The sequence below is a fragment of the Taudactylus pleione genome, unplaced genomic scaffold (genome assembly GCF_031769625.1).
Source record: "Taudactylus pleione unplaced genomic scaffold, aTauple2 ptg000113l, whole genome shotgun sequence".
NCBI lineage: Eukaryota > Metazoa > Chordata > Amphibia > Anura > Myobatrachidae > Taudactylus > Taudactylus pleione.
Genome location: NW_028284515.1, coordinates 11,475,067 through 11,494,957, shown reverse-complemented (window position 1 = coordinate 11,494,957; position 19,891 = coordinate 11,475,067). Strand labels below are relative to the sequence as shown.

Sequence of the window (19,891 nt, the reverse complement as noted above, 5' to 3'; positions counted from 1 at the left end):
ATCTTGACAATGTCGGCCCACGTTGACCTGAAACATTTTGTTCAGAGAAATTATGGTTTTCTCTCAGGAACCTGTAACCAACTGATCACAACCAACAGTAGAGCTAATGGAACCAGACAAAAGATGCCCACTGTCCCTTTGATTATATTACATGCATGAATGCCCCTGCTTCTCATGTAACCCAGATATTTTGGTTGGGAATAGCATTTGTCTACTACCTGTAAGTGCGGATTGCTCTGCTTTTGTTTACGTCCAACCCTGTTCCCCAATCTGTAAAGGGTCTTCTCCAGATAAGGCTCAGTACTATACTTTAAGATTAAGGGGCATATGTAACACAGCTTGATGTGAGATAAAATTGTGATATATATATCACCAACCAATCAGCTTCTAACTTACATTTTGCAGGCTGTGTTTAAGAAATGATAGTTTGGAGCCGATTGGTTGGTGATATATATTTCACAATTTTATCTCACATCATGCTTTGATACATATGCCCCTAAGAATCCAAAACTAGGGTTCTGTTCTCCATAGTTTAACAGAATATTTCAGACACAAATGGCGACATTAACATATTAAATACATGAGGGTACTGACATCCGGGAAAGACTTCCGCCACTTCATCACCAATTCCTACCCAATACAATACAATTGTTATAAACACTCTGGGCACTGTTCGAGATATGGACAAGAACTGAATCCAAAGTACAAAAGTTCTGAAACGATCACTGTTCCCAAAGTGATGGGAGGGTTCCAGGACCCAGATTTATGTTATTTTACCAGGTGTCAACAATTATCGGACTTTAAGGGGTCAATTCAATTAGGAGTGAGTTTGTTCCCTGAAACTCAAAAACATCACACAAGTGCGCACAGTTGTGAAATGCAAGATTCACTTAGAAATGCCAATTTGTGGATCTTTAGGCGAGGTAGCGCGACTTTTCTACAAAACGTGACCTGGAAGAAGTACAGTACATGAAAAATATGGGAACACCATCCTGGACCCCAAAACTGCACACAGTGGCAACTGTCTTTTCACTCAACTTATTTCTCATAATTTGAATACTGTGTCAACAAATGACAAACTTGTAACTGGTTGATAAAAACTTCAAACTGAACAGTATTGTACAAATTGATCCTCTCTTTTTTAGGAGTGTGAACTGCATTAGGGTGCTCTTCAATACTGCCCCAAGCTAGCATCATACTGATCCTGTATCCATGCCTGCATAATACCTTCGCTACTGCTTTTAAAAGTCCTTTACTGTACTTAATATTAGTTTGCCTATTTCCAAACAGTTCATCCATCCTGTGACACTTATTGAATGAGGCAATCCGGTTAATCTTCACGCACTGAAGAACATCATATAGCCTGACAGTTCAGAACAGGGCACAGAATGGTACGTCGCCCATGGACAAAACACATACTGAAACTCCTTGATTGGTTTTTCAAAATACCCTTTACTAGCAAATAGAAGGCAGCCATTATCCAGAACACACCCGGCGTGCGAGAGGTCCTTCCAGAAATGGCCCAAACAATATGCTATGGCAACATTATTTTTGCCTTTACTTTGGCCTTTCTGCCTTGGTTAAACAGACCAGACCTTCCAAATTACTTGACGGGGTAAATTTAATAGACTGCGGCTTTGAGACATCAGTTAGTCCTGTGTGAGAATACCCGATGTTTTAAAGTAGCAGTCTTTTAATAGGCGAAAATCAACCTGGTTTTGCCTACTGAGAGACTGCTACTTTAAAACAATCTCACACGGGACTAACCGATGTCTCAAACCTGCCATCCATTACATTTACTCCCAAACATTTTACATACGCCACCAAAATATTTACCCTTCCAAGGTTTACAATTTTGTTATCTCATTATATTGCACTACAAAGTGTTTTTTTAATTTATGTTTTACCTTTTGCCTATTTCCTATATATTATTAAAAAAAATGTGTTTATACTGTAATTACTTCTGATAAAAGGAAATTGATTTAAAAATATAAAATCTGGGAAGGAATGACTATACAGTCTTACACCTTATCTGCAATAAAGTATTTTTAATATAAGTGACGCTTATTGTGGCATCAAACAATGCCGACTTTTTATTATCAACATAAGAAGGGTAATATTCAACAGCATTCCACGATGAGTCAAATGAACTTTGTTGGAAGCACCCCATCACCCCAGGATCTCCTGTGCAGGGTACATCTACACGGCTAGGACCTCAGCCTGTCACTTCCAGTAGGAATGATCTCTCTTTCATGCAGTTCAGCATGATAACATTGCAGCATGCTAAGTGTCAAGTCAATGAAGTGGAAGGCAAGCAGATCAGAAGAGAAAGACAACACAGACAAGCACAAGGAATAAGGTAGAGGCACAGGACAGAAAACACGTGTGTGCATGCCTTTGCCAGCTTCTGATGTAAAAAGAGCAGCTTTGTGTTGTTGTCTCCTCCTTCTGACATTACTTGTACAACATAAACAAAGATCAATAAATGCTATTCTTGTAGACAGTAAAGATCAACTGTGTCCTGCAACGAATCGGCATAGATTTTCAGTGATATAAGGCAGCTATACCTTTTGTTTGTGCTGTTGAGGGAAGTGGTCAGACTCCTGTTGGCGACGGATTTCCTGCGGGCCAGTTTGCCTTCAGTGGTGCAGTCTTCTGGCTCGCTGTTCTCCTGTTTTTGAGAGTCACTTCCTTTGCTGTTCAGATCCCGAAGCACATCGTAGTTAATTTTACTGGATATCTTTTTCTGTTCCAACATCTTCTCAATTGCCTCCCCAGCTGTACTTGCTTGGATGGGGGCCCTGCGTTTGGAGGACTTCTTTGGCTGCATACCATAAAATGAATAAATTAGATTATACATTACACACAGACACACAGACACACACACATCTCCTCATTATGCACATATCCAAATCAATTATGTGGCAGTAACTCAGTGCATTACTGCATGCAGACTTGATCAAGAGATTCACTTGTTTTTTAAACCAAACCCCAGAGCTGGCAACAAAAGTGATATAGGCGACACTGACCGTGGAATTATTGTTGGTTTGAGTATACTAAACTACTGATCTCATGGGATTTTGTGCACTGCAGTCTCTAGAGATTACTGAGCAAAACAAAAAACATCCAGTGATTGGCTGTCCTGTGGATACAAAATGATTCATTAATGTGAAAGGTCAGGCTGTCCTGTGAAGTCCCATCTGTGAAACAAGATTCTGAATACCGGGGGAACCCCTACAGCGCTTAAGGGTCGCCCAAACACACCACACCACTGCCTAATCTGCTTCCATGTGTGCCCACAAGGTAACTTATTTCCTTCGGCTGTACTTTCATCTGGGACATCCCCTGTGTTTGCCCAGCGGCTGCATCAATGCACCATAAGGTGAGTCCACCTGACAGGAGATACAGCCCTTTACTATCTGCCCTCTCCTATACTTTCCTCGCTGAGACATTGCATCTTCCCGCTCATCAGTAGTCCGACGCTCAGGCAAATTAAGATAGCAGCAGTCAGACTCAGAAGTAGGCCTTTTCTACCATCTTTTCTTTGCACACTTTGCAAGTATAAAGTGCCATTACACCAGTTTAAAATAGCACCTTGCAGAGTATATCACTTTGTATCTGTGTAAGATCACACAATTCCCCTGAAACGTTATGTATCAGAAGCGCAGTCTATAAATGATTGAAACGAGGTTATCCTACATTTAAGTGTTGTCCTGTTCCAGAACTACTAAATTCACATTATTGTACATTGTATTGATTACAGATTACTTACCATGAGTTTTATAACAGAGACCTCATTCTTAGGAAAAATTATTGTAGTGTTTATGACCACTAATGGGATCTAAGGTTCAGCCAACTATTTATTGAATATACTCTATAACACACTGTGTGTGAACCCTTGTCTGTACTCTAATATACATTGCACTGCATCAACCTTCTGCTATTACTGGACACAGAGTAAGTAGATCAGATATAAATTAGTGGGATACCATCATTATTCATATGTTGACATTGGTGTGATTTTTATGGTTTGTATTTGTTGTCATATGCCTGTCCCTCACAGCCTCCACTCATTTCACCCCTTCACTTTCCTCTCATGTCTAGTGTTAAATGTTGTGAGTCCATTATTAGAATAACCTGTTGAATTTTAATATGTTGTGATTTGTATTAGTGTGCCCCATTGAGAAGTACTTTTTCCTTCCTTTCCCCCATGTTCAAATATACTTCTGGGAGCACCAATTTCTTAGTTTAGGAACTAAATAATCAAAACAAAGACTCAGTTACTTACAGATTTAGTGCTAGGGCCAGCTCTTTGCTCTTTCTGAAGCAAGGTAACAGTATATGAAATTACCATGGGTTCCAACAGTGGTATGCAGAAGAGCATCTCTGGGTACATAGCATGTGAAATCTTGCAGTGGATGGGCTACAGCAGCAGAAGACCACACCGAGTTCCTCTCCTATCAGCTAAGCACAGGAATGGAGGCTAGCGCGGGCAGGAGCAGGTGAAGGTTAAAAAGATATATCACTTGTCTGACATCTCTATTTCAGTTGCAACATGCAGCCATTAGGGTCAGAATTTGGCATAAACAACATGAACCCATCCTGCCTCGTGTCAATGGGTCAACCTGGTATGGGGGAATGGTTTCTTGGCTCTCATTAAGCCCCTATCAATGAAGCATTGTTTAAACAGGCTACTACAGCCTAGCTGAGTATAGTTGCTGACCATGTGCATCCCTTGATGGCCAAAGTCGACCCATCTTCAAATGGCTACGTCCAGCAAGATAATGCACCATGCTATAAAGCTCAAATTGTGTCAATCTGGTTCCACAACATGTCATTGAGTGTAGTCCAATGGCCTTCAGTCACCAGATCCCAATCCAATACTGCACCGTTGGCATGGGGTTGAATGGGTGCTTGGCAGCATACATGTGCAGCTGATAAATCTGCAGCAACTGCGCGATGCTATCACGTCACCATAGATCAGAATCTGAGGAATGTATCCAGCACCTTGTGGAATCAATGCCATGGAGACTGTTCTGGAGACAAAGGGGACCCTTCCCTGCACTAAAAAGGTGTACCTAATAATGTGGTCATTGAGTGTGACAGTGTGTGTGAATATATTATACTGTATGTGTGTGTGTCATCTGTAAATAAATACATAAGGTCACTTGGATTTCTTTAGATTAAACATCACTGTTTGTTTTCTCCTTTGAATCCATCACACACAAAATGGAGGTAGTAATTTTGTGGGCTGGAACAATGGCCATCTGAATACACTTAGGCATGAAGCTAGTGCGGCATCCAGTTCTGAGTAATGTTCTATGTATCAATTCTGTAAATATTGCTCCAGCCTAAATATCCCTCCAGTGCAATAAAAAAAACAAAAAAACAACAGCATCAATGGCTAAAGTTGGGTACACACTGAGCAATGTATACCCGACGGGCCGACATATCGGATCCTGGGTACACATAAGAATGAGGTAATGTACGAAGGAAAGATCCCTCGTTCCGTCCTTCATTACCTGCAGCGGGGCTGCATGCGTTATCGTCCGGTTGGACATGCAGCACAGCCATCCGGACTATGACGCATGTGGGACCGCGCATATTGGCCGGCCACACTGAATAACGTGGCCGTTATTTTGTTCCGATTCGTCTGGAAACTGCATATCCTGCCGACATCGTCTCAGTGTGTACCCAGCTTAAATAAACCTGAAATGTTAACATAACATGCCCCCCCTAACCTTATACATTGTTAATAAAAACAAACAACTATTCCAACGTCTATATTTCCCGGGCTTAGCTATATGTCAGAGGCAGATGCAGTAGTTCTAGAGGGGAGGCTTTCCAAATGCTTGGTTCCAGAACATTGCAAAAGAAAAAAAGAAAGCCAGAAAAAGACATTTAGGCAGGAAATAATAAGAGAGAGGGGTAAGTTATTACGCACCCCCATTCTGTGCTTATGTTAAGCTGTACCTATTTGACATACAGTTACTAACTAGCGTTTTTATATCTGTTTGGAAGGTTATTGAAAGTCACGTAATTGGTCTGAATGCATTCTGGGCACCTGGAACCCCCCACAGTGTGCGCCTGTAGGTGGTCTACACACTGCAAGAACAAACTTTCAGTAATGCCAAAAGAGACTAATAAAGCCTGTAGCTGTGACAGCATCAAGATGGCCAAAACACAAATAATTGCATTATCTTTTTAAGCCTTCACATTTTTTGGCTTTTTTTTAATTCTGTTCCTTTTGTTTTTATTATTTATGAATTTGTTTTAGTGGTCATATACATGTTGTATTTGTCATTTTTTTTCACCATACAGCAAACCAATACAAAGAGCTTTCTTTAAACACATAAATGTCAATAGATCAATTCAGTGTTGCGATGAGAAAAAGAAAAAAAAAATTCTCCACGGCACAAAGTGGCTGCCATTCTGAGATCAGACAAAATAGAAACATTGTATTGATTTGACCCTGGTTATTTGCTGACATTGTATCTTTCAATTGGATTCTTTAGAGAAATGTCAAATTTTATAACCATCCCAAACACTTTTCACTGCAGCTGAAAATGTCATGTGAAAACCCCAGGGATCAGATAGATTAGAACTGTCCCTGGGTGACAAGTCAGATGATGAAAAAAAAATAACTACATTTAAATAGAAAAAAAAAAAGACTAAATAGCACCATGCACAGCCTATATGATCTGTTGTGCATGCTATTTATTTTCATTATTAGGGGGACATTTAATAAAACCTAATCAAATTCAAGCTATCAATTATCTAGTATAGTCTATAAAATTATAGCCATAAATCAGAGTGGTTGCTATAGGCACATTTTCAGCTGCCCTATTTAGAAGGTGTGATAAATCTGTACCTGAGTGACGGACGAACCTTTAAAAAACAGTTGCGCAAGCCTGGCGGGTGAGTGCCGAACATTCTGTCTCTCTCTCTTATCTTTTTATTTAAAGTTATTATTTATCTACGTACCCCCCTTTTTTTTCTTCTTTTTAGAATTTATTCATTTTATTTGTGTTTTTTATATGTTTATATTTCAGTCTATGCTTGGATAAACCTTGGGCTAAATGAATGCTTGTAGAATGTAAATGCCCATGGACATGCACTGGATTATGTTTATTGTACACTGTTTGATACTGTATGCATTGCTTTTATTTTCTGTGCTGGACTTTTACACTCATGTTTTGCTAACTTGATGTATGGTGTTTTTGCTTCAAATAAAATAAACTTAAAAAAAAAAAAAAAAAGTTGAACAAAATATTTGCTGTGTTCCATATATGCCGAGAAGAGGTGGGGGGCGGGAGTGTAGGGGTTCCCAAGGTGGCTGGCCCTGCCCCATCAGCTTATGATTTCTACCGCCACAGCACAACAGCCATGCATATAATTTGGTGTTAAATGTTACAAACTCATCTTTATTCATTACCCAGTACCTGATCCTTCTTGGCTTTCATGATGATAGACTGGCACTGACGAACAACAGCGAAAACTCAAGAACATTGAATAATAAAAAATAGGGTAATTTTTCATTTGAATGGCGATTACCAAGGCCAGTTTTGTCTATGTTCTATTATTTCTTTTATTCAATTTCCAAAGTATCTTTACATTAGCCCACTGCATTGTTCATAATATATTAAATCACTTTCAGCCTGGACCATTTAACATGAAAATTGAAGAGCTTTTATAGAGCATTGTAGGACAGAAAGTAGAATGAAAGAACAAAGCTAAGTCTGAACCAAAGCACAAAGGACTAGTAGATGAGAATAAATTATTTTTGCTGTTTACAGCAGATTAGTGGAATATACTTTGTAAGTGTACTGATCCGTGTGAACATTCTAAGTTCTAACTTGACAACATAAGGTTCTCCGTCACTGGAAACATTAGCATATGTACCAGAAGACACGTAGGATGTGCCATTATATGCTTTAGAAGTTACTAGTGACAAGTTAATGTAATCTACATACTGTTTAATTTGTTCCTTTCATTTCAGTTTAAAGTGGGAGAAGTATGTCAAACGTGTGGCAGAGAGACCCTGTTATTCCACATGTAGAATATGTGTGAAATGTCAGAAGGCACTGATCAGAGATCTGTATTTCCACTCTGCACATGCTACAGTTCTACGTTACAGATGAGTCCTCATACATTTAGCCTCCTTGCGTGTTAAAAAGCACTTCTAGTCACGCCATGCCGTGACTCGGTAGCGCTGAGCATCTTTTCATGCAACTTTTTCCCTTGAAATGTGCCTTTTTCGCACAGCGAATATGAGGCACAAGCAGCGTCTGCTGGTTAGAATGATATGTGGCATGCCTATATTCTGTGTGCAACTGCGGGTGTATCTGCATGCGAAATGATACGTTAGAGTGTCACAGCCGCTGACACTGTAATGTAGCATGCAGATGCGCCCTGGGGACGGCTCCATTGCTGCTCCACGGCCCTTGCTATTGGCTCGCATGGTGTCATTCCAGCCAGTATCGCTGCTGTAGTTCTGCCCAGAGCGTCCTTTGGATGCTCCAGGCAGGCATCATGCAGCCTGCGCAGACACTCGGAGCATCCTCAGGACACTCTGGTCAGTGCTGCACTTCCCGTTGCTTGCCATCCTGGCCCCCCTCTTTGTGACGTCATATGCTCAGGGGGTGGGGCTTGTTACGGTGCTACCAGGCCTCAACATGACAATAGGCCCATCATCAGGATGAAGATATATTTATACATTTTGCACAAAACCATTAATTATGTTGTGAACTGTAAACATAAAAGGTGTAGAAACTCAACTTTTATAAATGGTTTCCTGTGACTGGGCACTCCCCCTATAGACTGCCCACCCTCCAGTGTAGTGACTCAGAATCAGCTTACATCCCGCAAAGAATCAGCTATAGAGGCTGGCACTGCAGATGGCCTTTATTTGAGGAGAGAAAAGTGACAGTCTCAAACTTACAGGACAGCAGCATTCACAACCAGACATCCATAGTTCACAAGTATTAAAATTGGATTTCTATGTTCCTCAAAAATTATGCAATTATTCTACTTTTACATGTTTAGGGAGACATTGGGGCAGAAAGTGTCGGGGGTCTATGCCCACATGGCCATGGGCCACACTACACTCATCTCATCTGCTTCTCACAATAGGTCCTAGATAATTTTCCGCCCCAGGCCCATGTGGTCCTCAATCCGGTCCTGATTAGACCCCTTGTGAAGCTTTAATGCATCACTGGTAAATGCACCCTTCCCTCCCCCATATGCTTTAAGACCCTGCTGGAACCTTCTGACCTTGAGGTCTGGGGCTGAGAATGGTCATTCAGCTTATGAGAAGTGCCTAAAGAGTTCACACTTATGCATTTTGTGTTTTCTGAACATAGCCTGGACTTCCGAGAAAATATTTTTTTTTTCAGAAGGGCCATTATATACTCGAAGGTCAAAAAATGCATACTATGGGCTATTTCACGCACGCCGGTTTTCACCTGCCGGCAAATAAACTGGGCTCTTTTTGCAGTGTATAAAATGTAATTAAGCATGTAAACGGATGGATCCTTTCAGACGGCACGGACACGCCAGTCGCCGTGTTACTGCCGGAAATATCCACTGAAATGGACGGCTGCCATCCGCGGTTTCAATGTTAAAGATTGGGGGAAAATAAAACATACGCACGGCACTAAACAGTTGTGTGGCAGGAAAATATCCACAGGAAAAAAACCGCCTGGCGTGTGTGAAATAGCCCTATGTGGCCAAGTTTGCTGAGACCATAAATACAACCTAATACTTCCTTATAAGTCCACCAACAAAGGAAAAACTACTAGAGGACTACCTGCAGTGTTTATCCTTTTTCACATTCTATTTTCATCATAATGAAATAAAAAGGATTTTCAAAATCTTACACTAACAAAATATTCTATTTCTCAAATGTTTTTCATGTATTTCGCTTTTACCAATGTCATCCTATTGTACTGGTAATGCATAAGAAATAGGTCATGTTGTTTTCTAAAGGTTTACACTGCAATAGAGATGTCCCACTGTTCTAGAATGCATCTTCAATCAAAAGCTTCATCATGATATAAGATAAGCGAATGTCAGAAAAGTAGGTGGACTTCGGGGGAGATTTAATAAACTTCAAAGAGCGATAAAATTGTGATAGATAAAGCACCAACCAATCAGCTCCTGTCACTTTATAGGCTGTGTTTGAAAAATGGAAGTTAGGAGCTGATTGGTTGGTGCTTTATCTCTCACAATTCTCTCTCTGTCTCCAAGATTTATTAAATCTCCCCCTAGTAGAGGAAAATTTCAGACTTTTAATATCCCCCAAAATACTGCCAAGGCCATCCTAAAGAAACTCCAAGAATATGGAACAACTGCAAATTTGACCAAGACTGGTGACCTACTAAAAATTAGCTTCTGTATGAGAAGGGGACTTGTTAGGCCCTGTTGTATTAGTAGTGGAGTAACAATTTTTGTCAAAAAACATGTATGTTTGACATGGGTGTCCTATTAGCATTTTTTCAAGCGTTTGGAGCTCACATTGCTTCCACAAGAGTTTACTACTTGGCTAGAACAAAAGGCTTCCTGAAAGTGGTATGTAAATGCAAGACTCCAGCAACAGTGGAACACCAGGCTTAAGGACCCCAAAAACACCTATATAGTCTTCCATGACAGGGATGGGAAAACCTCTCCATGGAACAATTATTACACATTATGGGAAGTGGGTAAAAAACGGTGTTGTAGACTCAAATTAAACCTGACATAGACTGGAAGAAATAATTTGCTACACCCACATACCAAGCAGAAGACTATCTGGTCTGAGAAGACCACGATTGAACTCTTTGCTCTCAATGCTTGGTGCTAAATTTGGAGACGCTTCACTGCTTCAGAAATCGGAAAACTTCTCAAAATATAAGGGGACAATGGATGTAGCAAGATATAGAGAAGTCTTACAGCAAACCCTGGTGCAAGACTGCAAGAGACCGATGGCATGAGAAAAACAATATATATTCCAGAAGGACAATGATCTGATTCATACAGCAAAAGCCACATTCGAGTGGATCTAATGCACAAAAAACAAACTGTACAATATCGATGTCCTGGAGTGACCCAGACAAAGCCCAGGCATCAATCCCACTGAGAACCTATTCAATGACTTAAAAATTGCTTCTCACCAACAGTCCCCCCATCTAACCTGACGCAGCTCCGGCAATAATGCAGAGAGAGGGTGAAAACTGCAGATGTGCAGAATGGGTACAGTCTTACCAAATAGCCTCACAGCTGTAGCGACAGCTAAAATGTGCTTCTGCCAAGCTTAAAGACACGGGGATAAATACTTATATAGTAGATTATCAACTGTTTTTTATTTATTTATTGTAATAGTCTTCATATGACATTACAGAGTATTTTGTCAGTGGCAAAAATTCCCTGAATAAATCCATTTTGATTCCACTATGCAAGAGAAGTAATATGTAAAAATATCCAAAGAGGGTGACTATTTTTTTTAATAGCATTAATGGATTTGTAGCATTTACTTACATCGCATCAATCATTAACAGTCCCTAACCCAGTGGAGCTTAGTACCCAAAGGCACACACACACACACGGATTAAATTGAAGTAAATACAAACTACACACAGACTGGGCCCCGGTCAGAATCAAAACATACAAAATAAGTTAGAATAACTGCAAAGTGCACTATGGGCAAAATATTGTGTGTGGAAAAAAGGGGGCACTACTGGGAAAACTGGGAGTCCTAACTTTAGGAGACAATAATATACCGGCCTCCAGACAGCAAAATGTGAGATTGTAGAACTAATAAAACTAGTATCAAGTACCCTTTTTATAATTATATGTACGACTAACTTACATGTCATTTTAAATAGTTTTAATTTGTCTTGAGCTCCATTTTAAGAAGACTGAAAAATGTCAGCAGTACAACAACTTTTTTTAGATTTCTCAAAGACACTTTATATTACAAGTTTGCTTGTGACAGTATACCCCCTATTTTGTACTGTTTAATAGCTACAATGTTTATAAAACAATGCACTGCCAGGGGAATATAAAGTGTTTGTGGGAAGAGAGTTTACAAATGGAAACAAAAATATAAAGTTGCACCAGTTGAGGGGCCTAGGGTCCGGTGACCCATCATCCCTTCTTCATCAGCATCCTTTTGCTCTCTTCATGAGTTCTGACCTCCTCCCTTTGAAGTCTCGGTGTCTTTTAGGCCAGTCACTCCAAACCATGATCTTCAAAGCTTAGCGCAGAAACTAAGCTCTATACAAGAAAGGGAGGTTCTAGAGGGCTTACAGCTTTGAAGCAGCCGAACTTGGTATGACAACACGTTTGTTTTTCTTTATGAGAACCTAATTTTAGAGTGCAAGCTTTAGAGCACACCAGTAAAAGTTACAGTGAGGTCAATTTACCAATATTTAATTTAGAAGAGTTCACATCAGGATTTTGTAAAATAGCTCTGCTTAACAATCTCTTTCGTGCATGCTGGTACTTACAGTTCCCCAACAGCTGAAGGGCTAGCCGCAAGTTGCATACAGAACCTTTGCACTATGCTTACCGATTGTAATATCTATTTGGTTTTCGTGGTTAAAAAAATGATGGCGCAATGACTAGAGCACAGAAAATGGTGAATAATTACAAATAAATCCTACATACTAAAAGCAATACTATAAAAGACTAATCCATATCATTACATAATAATAATAATAATAATAATAAAACTATGATTGAAGCCTTACCTTCTGTTCCTTATAAATACCAAGCTCCTTTTCTTTTGCAATTCTCTCTTCCTTTTCTGAAAAACAGAGATGTTAACAAAACATGAGTGATGCTACTGGATCCTGTCACTTTCACTGACAGATCTGGATGTCAAACCATGAACAGGAAGCCACGGCACTGACCCTTCTGCTCCCGCAGGTAGTCCGCGTTCTCTCTCATCCATAATTCTTTCTTAATTTCAGCTTCCTTCTCATTGAGAATATACTGAAAAAAAGAGAGAAAGAACAAGGGACGCCCAAATAATTAACTTCTATAATGATGAGAGAAAGGCTTACTATTTGGCAAGAATTAGGACTATGTACAGAGTTGTCCTGTATAAGGAACTGCCTGAATATGCTCATCTAAGCATGTGATCTACCCAAGTGTTAAAAGTTCTTGCTTTCCCTGAAAAGGGTACATGTGAGACATTTAAAGGATAACCGCGCATTAAATAGGTCCACACATATTATTTAATAGTAAGCCCACCTTCTGCCAACTAGAAATCTAGATGCTGTCCATTGTCGGATGACCCCCAGAGTTTGGGAAATATCCCCACTTCTGCTGAATCTGTTAGTCGAAAGTAACCATAGAGGGACAGATTGAGTTGGACAAAAGCAAATGCTTCTCGTGATTATCAGCAGACTGCGTGTACGCCACTAGAAGCGAGTGCAGGCTGAGCATGCACCATGCACACACCCCTTCACAGAGGATACAAGTGTGGGCGATATGCTCCATGTGTGGCCAGATCACTTTGTCCAATAAATGGGCGTTTCTGGGCAAGAAATGGGTGGCTAGTGTGTAGACGCATGGAAAACATGCGTGTCATGGGAGTGCTGTAAGCGTGCAGCCAGACTGCTGTGCTTGTTTAACCACTTGCCCGGCTGATGCAACCACGCCAAGCTGAGCTTTCCCTGACACAGACGGGCTCTGCAAATCCAGCCTGTCCCTCTGTTGCCGCAGCAACCGAATCACTTTTTTCTCCTTCCGGCGGAGGTACATAGGGGCAATTCTAACAGGATCACCCACTCACTGCTGTAGGAAGAAAATATGCCCACAGCCATAGCTCAGGGAAGATGCAGTTTCCTACTCTCCCCTGGCCACAGTCACTGGCAGGTAGCGAACCACCAATCTGGCCTTAGTACACTGCAGCCCTGTCTCCCTCACATCTCCCAACCAGCAATGATGTACGATCCTTAAGCTGGGTACACACCATACGATGTGTGACCCAGCCAATGAGGCAATGCTATTTAATGGTACATTGCGCGCCAGAAACACTTCATGATCCGGTGTGCAAGGCCGCAATGTGTCGTTACATGCTGCTCCTTCACCACATCGTCCCATCTGCTGTGCGTGATGAACGACTGTGGTGCACACCCAATGGTGGGTACACACTGCATGATCCCTACCATTTACTATATATCACTCTGATCCGCATCGGAATTATATTTTGTGTATGCAAGGAGAGGTTTCAAATAATTTAAAAAATATTCGACTTTACAGTATATTTAATTTTTCCAAAAATCTCCCTAAAATTCTAGACATTTTAAATGATAAAATTATGAAAACAACAGCTATTTAACCCTGATTCAGTTTAATCTGCATAATTGTTAACAGAATTATACTGAATCGGGTTTAAATATCTATTTATACAATTTGATCATTAAAAAAAATAAATAAATAATGATAATAATAATAAAAATAATAATAATAATAATAATAATAATAATAATAATGACAATTTTGGGGATATTTTCTTGAAAAATATTAGCCAGTGAAGTGGTTAAGGCGTGTGTATTGGTCTTCAGGCAGATCTTTTGCACCCTGCATACGGCCGGAAAAACAGCGAGCAGATCGATGGATACACATGAAAACGAGCGGATACTTGTTTTAGCATAAGGTAGTAAATCTGAGGGACGTCCACATATGCTGGCATTTTGTGTCCATCTCAGAATCATGTCCGTATGGTTGTGAAGTTAGATTGTAAGCTTTAATGTATCAGAAATGATGTGATGATCAAACATTTACTGTAAACATTTCATAAGGCAAAAATGTGACAAAGTGAATAAGAATAATAAAATAAACAGCAAACTAACATTTTCATGAGCAGAGGTGCTCCGCAGGACACTTACATATTCACGGCACATACACAATGTAACCTATCAAGTAAATAGATCAGTAGGAACATTCTCAGCAGTGCAATTACTAATAAGTTTATTTATTTCACAACAAAACAAACTTTGTAATAATGGACAGCGCGGTCTTGATTAAACGCATTTATATTGGATGACATGAAAGGGGAAATTAGAGGTCTCACCCTGTCTATTTCATTGTCGTCAATCCCATTAAGGTCCAGTTCTCCATCATCTGCACTGTCACCTGTGGGGAAATAAGCATTGCCGCACTGAGATTTTATTTTAAAGGGGAAACATCGGCTTGCAGTATACTTGTAACTGACTGCCCACGGTACTGTAACACTCTGATCATCCTTTGTTAAATATAATTCCCTAGTTTTCTCTTTTTCCTGAAGGAAGAATCAGGATGAGCTCTCAAATGCCAAGGTGAGCGGTTATTTAATTTTAAAGGTGCCACATTGCTCTGCAGTGCCATACAGTGAGAAAACTTGGGCCATACAAAGCAGTGAAACTACATGAAGATGTGGCCAGGAAGTTGGGTGAAATGTCATTAGATATCAAAACTAAATAGGGAGCTGTGATTCCCCCAATGCATGTGAATAGAGAGGGCTATAGGAGAAGGTTCCTGCTGTGAAATCATCTAACAAACCCAATTCTCACAGTCTCTGCTAAACAGCCCAATATACCCTGTTGCTTTGTAATGATTGCCAGACACAAATTAAATTCTCAAAATTAGTTAGATGTAATAACAATTTTTTTATGTCTTCTTGCATCAATTTCACAAGAGTTACAGAAGATGTATCTCATGAAATAATCTGTGCTGCTATAAACATTCTGATGATCTGATTGGCTACAAGTTGGTGTTTCCCTATCCACTTCAAAACTGAGAAGACAGGGATATGCAAAAATGAAGGCAAAAATTTGCTCTGACCTCAGTGAATCCTAATTTAGCATTCTCCAAAGAACTTCAAAAATGTTATCTTATAGCCCAATATACTATATACACCAGGACTGGTCACCCTTTCTTCCTGTAGTTGATGGTCTGCCAACAGGTGCATAGGAGTCCATTAGATTCATCATTTTGATGTGGTGTGCCTCCTAACAAAGTACATATCCTGAAACAGGGCTGCCTATTGGGACATTTTTTTAATACCTCTAAATAAAAATAAGTCTGCCACTTGGCAGAAAAATATTATTCTCTGACAGCTTTTGGAGGCATATGTTTCAGTCATCCCTGGGGCTTCCTCCTCCCTAAACTCTGTCCCTTTCCATACCTTGAGCCCTTGTGGAAGAGGAACAGGAAACCATATGTGCCATGCCACCAAAAGCTTGATCAGTATGTTAGCCCTTGAGTCTATCTACAAGGCACAGTATACCGAGCTTTGTTCCAGGGAATCCATGAAGATGCTTCAAGGGTTGTGAAGAAGAGGGAGATTTGCATATGGTAGAACGTGAAGATGCAAAAAGCTTTGGGGTACTGAGTATTATTTTTTAGTGTTCCACAAAAACTTTAGGATAGACCGGTGGGAGGACACTTCTCTACAAGAGGAAATACCACCACCTGTCCCATGCGGAAATGGACACTTTTTATTTTCAATCTATCAAGTAACCAATGGCCAGGCTTTGAGAACTCCATTCTTGTCCAATTCTGCACAGCTTGTATAGATGCATAGTAATAATGAAGCAAATATACGAATTGTTCTTTGAGAATCAGACAGCATTGGATTGATCCAGCTTCCCCAACACTCAGACCATGGTATTTTTGTCATCGCATTTTTCTTTTTGCCATGGAGCGCTCCATCTGCGCCTGACCCTGACGTTCCTTCCCCTCATCCTATTAATTCTTCTTCCCATGGTTACGCATTCTGCTTTGCTCTCAAGCATGCCCATCTACCCTACCTTCCTCGCTTTTCCTCATCGCTCTTCTGTTCTTGCCCCCTCATCTGCAGCCAACTGGAATATGACACATCACAACTATCTTCCAGATCCACGCAGTCCCCAAAGTGTTTTTCTTTCCATGTTTGTACTTGTGGTATCTAATGTTTACATCACTCTCTACGTAAACATATCTTGTATGGCAAACACCATTCACTTTGTAGATTTATTAAGGTGGGTACACTCCTGACAGATATATCTGCAGATGGTCGTTCATACACACTGAACGATCATCATCTGCATGCTGCAGCGGGTCGGACTGGTTGGGGGCGTGGCCTAATTGTGGAAGGCGTGGCCACGCCCCCTTCGAGAGAGAAAAACCCATTTGTGATGCGGCACTGCGCGCAGGGGAGGGGGGCGCTGTGTGCCCCTCAGCCTGGCGCACAGCCAATGGGGGGCGCGATCAGTGTGATCGCTCTCCCCCCCTTTGTCATAGGAGACTGCTCGGGCTGCTGCTTTAGCAGCCTCGGACAGTCTCTCAGTGCAGCCCAGCACACAGCAGCGTGTGCTGGGCTGCTGTGGATGGGGAGTTGTGCCAGACCCCGGTAAGTAGTACCCGCTCGCGGCTCCCCCCCTCTCGGCACCCCTGTGTACAGGCGATCGGCTGATTGCCCGTACACACTTGCCGATGTACAGATATGACTGCAGACATATCTGTTCATTGGCTGTGAACGACGTTGTTCACAGACATATTGTCTGTACACACTGGCCGACGGGGACACGATAGATTGGCAGATCCATTGATCGGCCTGTGTGTACCCAGCACAAACATTTAAAAAAAAAAAAAAAAAGCAATACTTTTGTATATTCAGGATAGAGGAAATGCAGAACTCCTTTCTGGGAGTCTTAAGGACCACCGTACACCACATTCTCAACCCTGTCCAAAACCCATAATTAACAGTGCATCATGAATCCTTGCGTCTGGCCAGCTATTACTACAAAGTACTTCCGACTAATTAATTTGTTGCTACTTCCAGCTTTCTGGCAGGAGAAAGGGGAGAGTGTGAATTAATTAAAGATCTCAGTCATTTCCAGCATTGGTAGAAGTAACAGATGTTCACTATTATACTGATGAGATCACACAGCGAGAGGGTATCATTTTGGTTTAACCACTTTTCCCATCACATAATATTCCTAAAGCTAAATGACAGTGTGTGCATATATTACACAAATAGATACAAATCATCACACACACATACACGGTCATGTGAAAAAAAAACTAAAGTACACCCTGTTTCAAATCTGTTTTACACATCAGGACATATAACAAATATCTAGCTCTCAACAAATCCAAATAATTGCTAATTCTAATCTCATTTGACAATTAACCTATACCATTTCATTATTAGTAGTGCTATACCATTTCATTATTAGTAGTGCTATACCATTTCATTATTAGTAGTGCTATACCATTTCATTATTAGTAGTGCACAGGTAATGTTTGTGCTATTGCCATGGAGAAAAGAGATCTGCAATAAGCTTATCAGTCTGAAAGGGTTATTGGCTCTTTTCCACACATTACAAAGTGTACCATGGAGAGCACGGTCATTCTTCCCAGGAGTGGGCATCAGAAGGCTGACATGCACCCACAAGTATGTGCTACAAGGCAAATACAGAAAAAAAATGCCTTTGGGCATAACACGCAATTAATGACCGTTCACACACATCTTACCATGCTAGCTGACACCAGAAGAGGTTGTCCAACCAATAACATAACACAGAAACGTTGGCACCAAATGGCAAACACAACAGTAACAAAGTGTTTACAACAGCCTGTGGGTTAGAGAGCTGAGTGAGATCCCCCAATCTGTTTTTTATGCACTGTTTGTTATATTGTGAGCTGCAGCCTGAGGTCCCAAAACAATGGCACACAGGGGATGGGTATGGGATGCCGGCGCACGGAATCTCGGCAGCCGACTTCCTGACAGGGTTACAATACCGATTTGTCAAGTCAGTATTCTAACCCTCCCCCTCTCCCTCCCCTAAGCCTCCCCGGTGCCGGACCCTAAACTCCCCCCCTAGTGCCTAAACCTAACCTTTCCCTCCCTGCACCCTAAAACCTAATCCTCCCTCGCCCCCAACCCCGCTAGTTACCTTTGGGATTTCGGCGGTCGAGATGCCGGCGACAGTATTCTGAATGCCACTGCGCACTGGTCTACAACATAACCCTGAGATGTCCACTCAATTTACTTATACTACCCGCTAAAGCCCAGAGCTGGAGCTGTCACAGCATCACCGCTTATCAACAAAACTATTTAGAAAGTGGATGAGGCCCATGAACACCATACTGTTTAGCGCCAAGGGGATGGGGAATACATTTCGGTCATCAATTATACACAGCGGAGACAGCCATTTTGTGCACGGAACCAACATTTATGGTAATGCCTCCTACAATATCGGTAGTCACCAGTTACGTTACTGAGACACAGTGGGGCTGATTCTGAATTGGGGGTAAAGCATAAAATAGAAAGCAACTTTGCACCTGGAACAAACCAGATTCTTTAACGCAGGGTAAATATAGGCTGCTCTTGTATGTAGCCCACAAATGCTGCACAGCTTTATTTTTACATTGCAATTTAGATATGAGTTAGAACACGTCCCTCCCAAATGAATCTCTCTGCACAATTTTTGCATATTACTGCTTTCTTGAAAATGTGTTTGAAATATATACACACATATACAATATAATATATATATTTCAGTCAATGGCCTTCTATGGAAGATAATACGTCATCAGACCTTAGCTTCCAATGTTTCAGATTACTTTTATTTCATCTGTCTTCAAGGAATATATGCATCCACATATACATACACACACTTATATTTGCGTTACTATTGTTCTAGACTTGGGCATTTTGGACTCCTGAAAAAAAAAAAAAAAGACCGAAAAAGGCAGATAATTGTATCCCTTGATGAAAGAGATAATATGCATGTTGACTGTTTCCCTTTTCATTCTTTAACCAGTTTCAAAAAATGTAACCCACCACAAAGTTTGCCCTTACATTGAGTCTGTGGAGGCCGCTATAAGAATGCAAAACATCAGTCCATTATTATGTGGTCTTAACATCCAAAAAATA

The 19,891-nt window shown here is 40.8% G+C and overlaps 1 protein-coding gene across 1 annotated transcript in view; it reads right to left on the bottom strand.

Annotated features, from left to right (window-relative positions):
- Positions 1-19,891, bottom strand: part of BRF1 (BRF1 general transcription factor IIIB subunit) — a 328,507-nt gene that overhangs the window by 73,929 nt on the left and 234,687 nt on the right. The window contains exons 12-15 of the mRNA XM_088471247.1: positions 15,062-15,123; positions 12,891-12,972; positions 12,729-12,784; positions 2,568-2,824 (exon numbers count right to left, since the gene is read on the bottom strand). Of these exons, the coding sequence (XP_088327373.1) occupies positions 2,568-2,824; positions 12,729-12,784; positions 12,891-12,972; positions 15,062-15,123 (457 nt within the window). The remainder of the gene's footprint in view (positions 1-2,567; positions 2,825-12,728; positions 12,785-12,890; positions 12,973-15,061; positions 15,124-19,891) is intronic.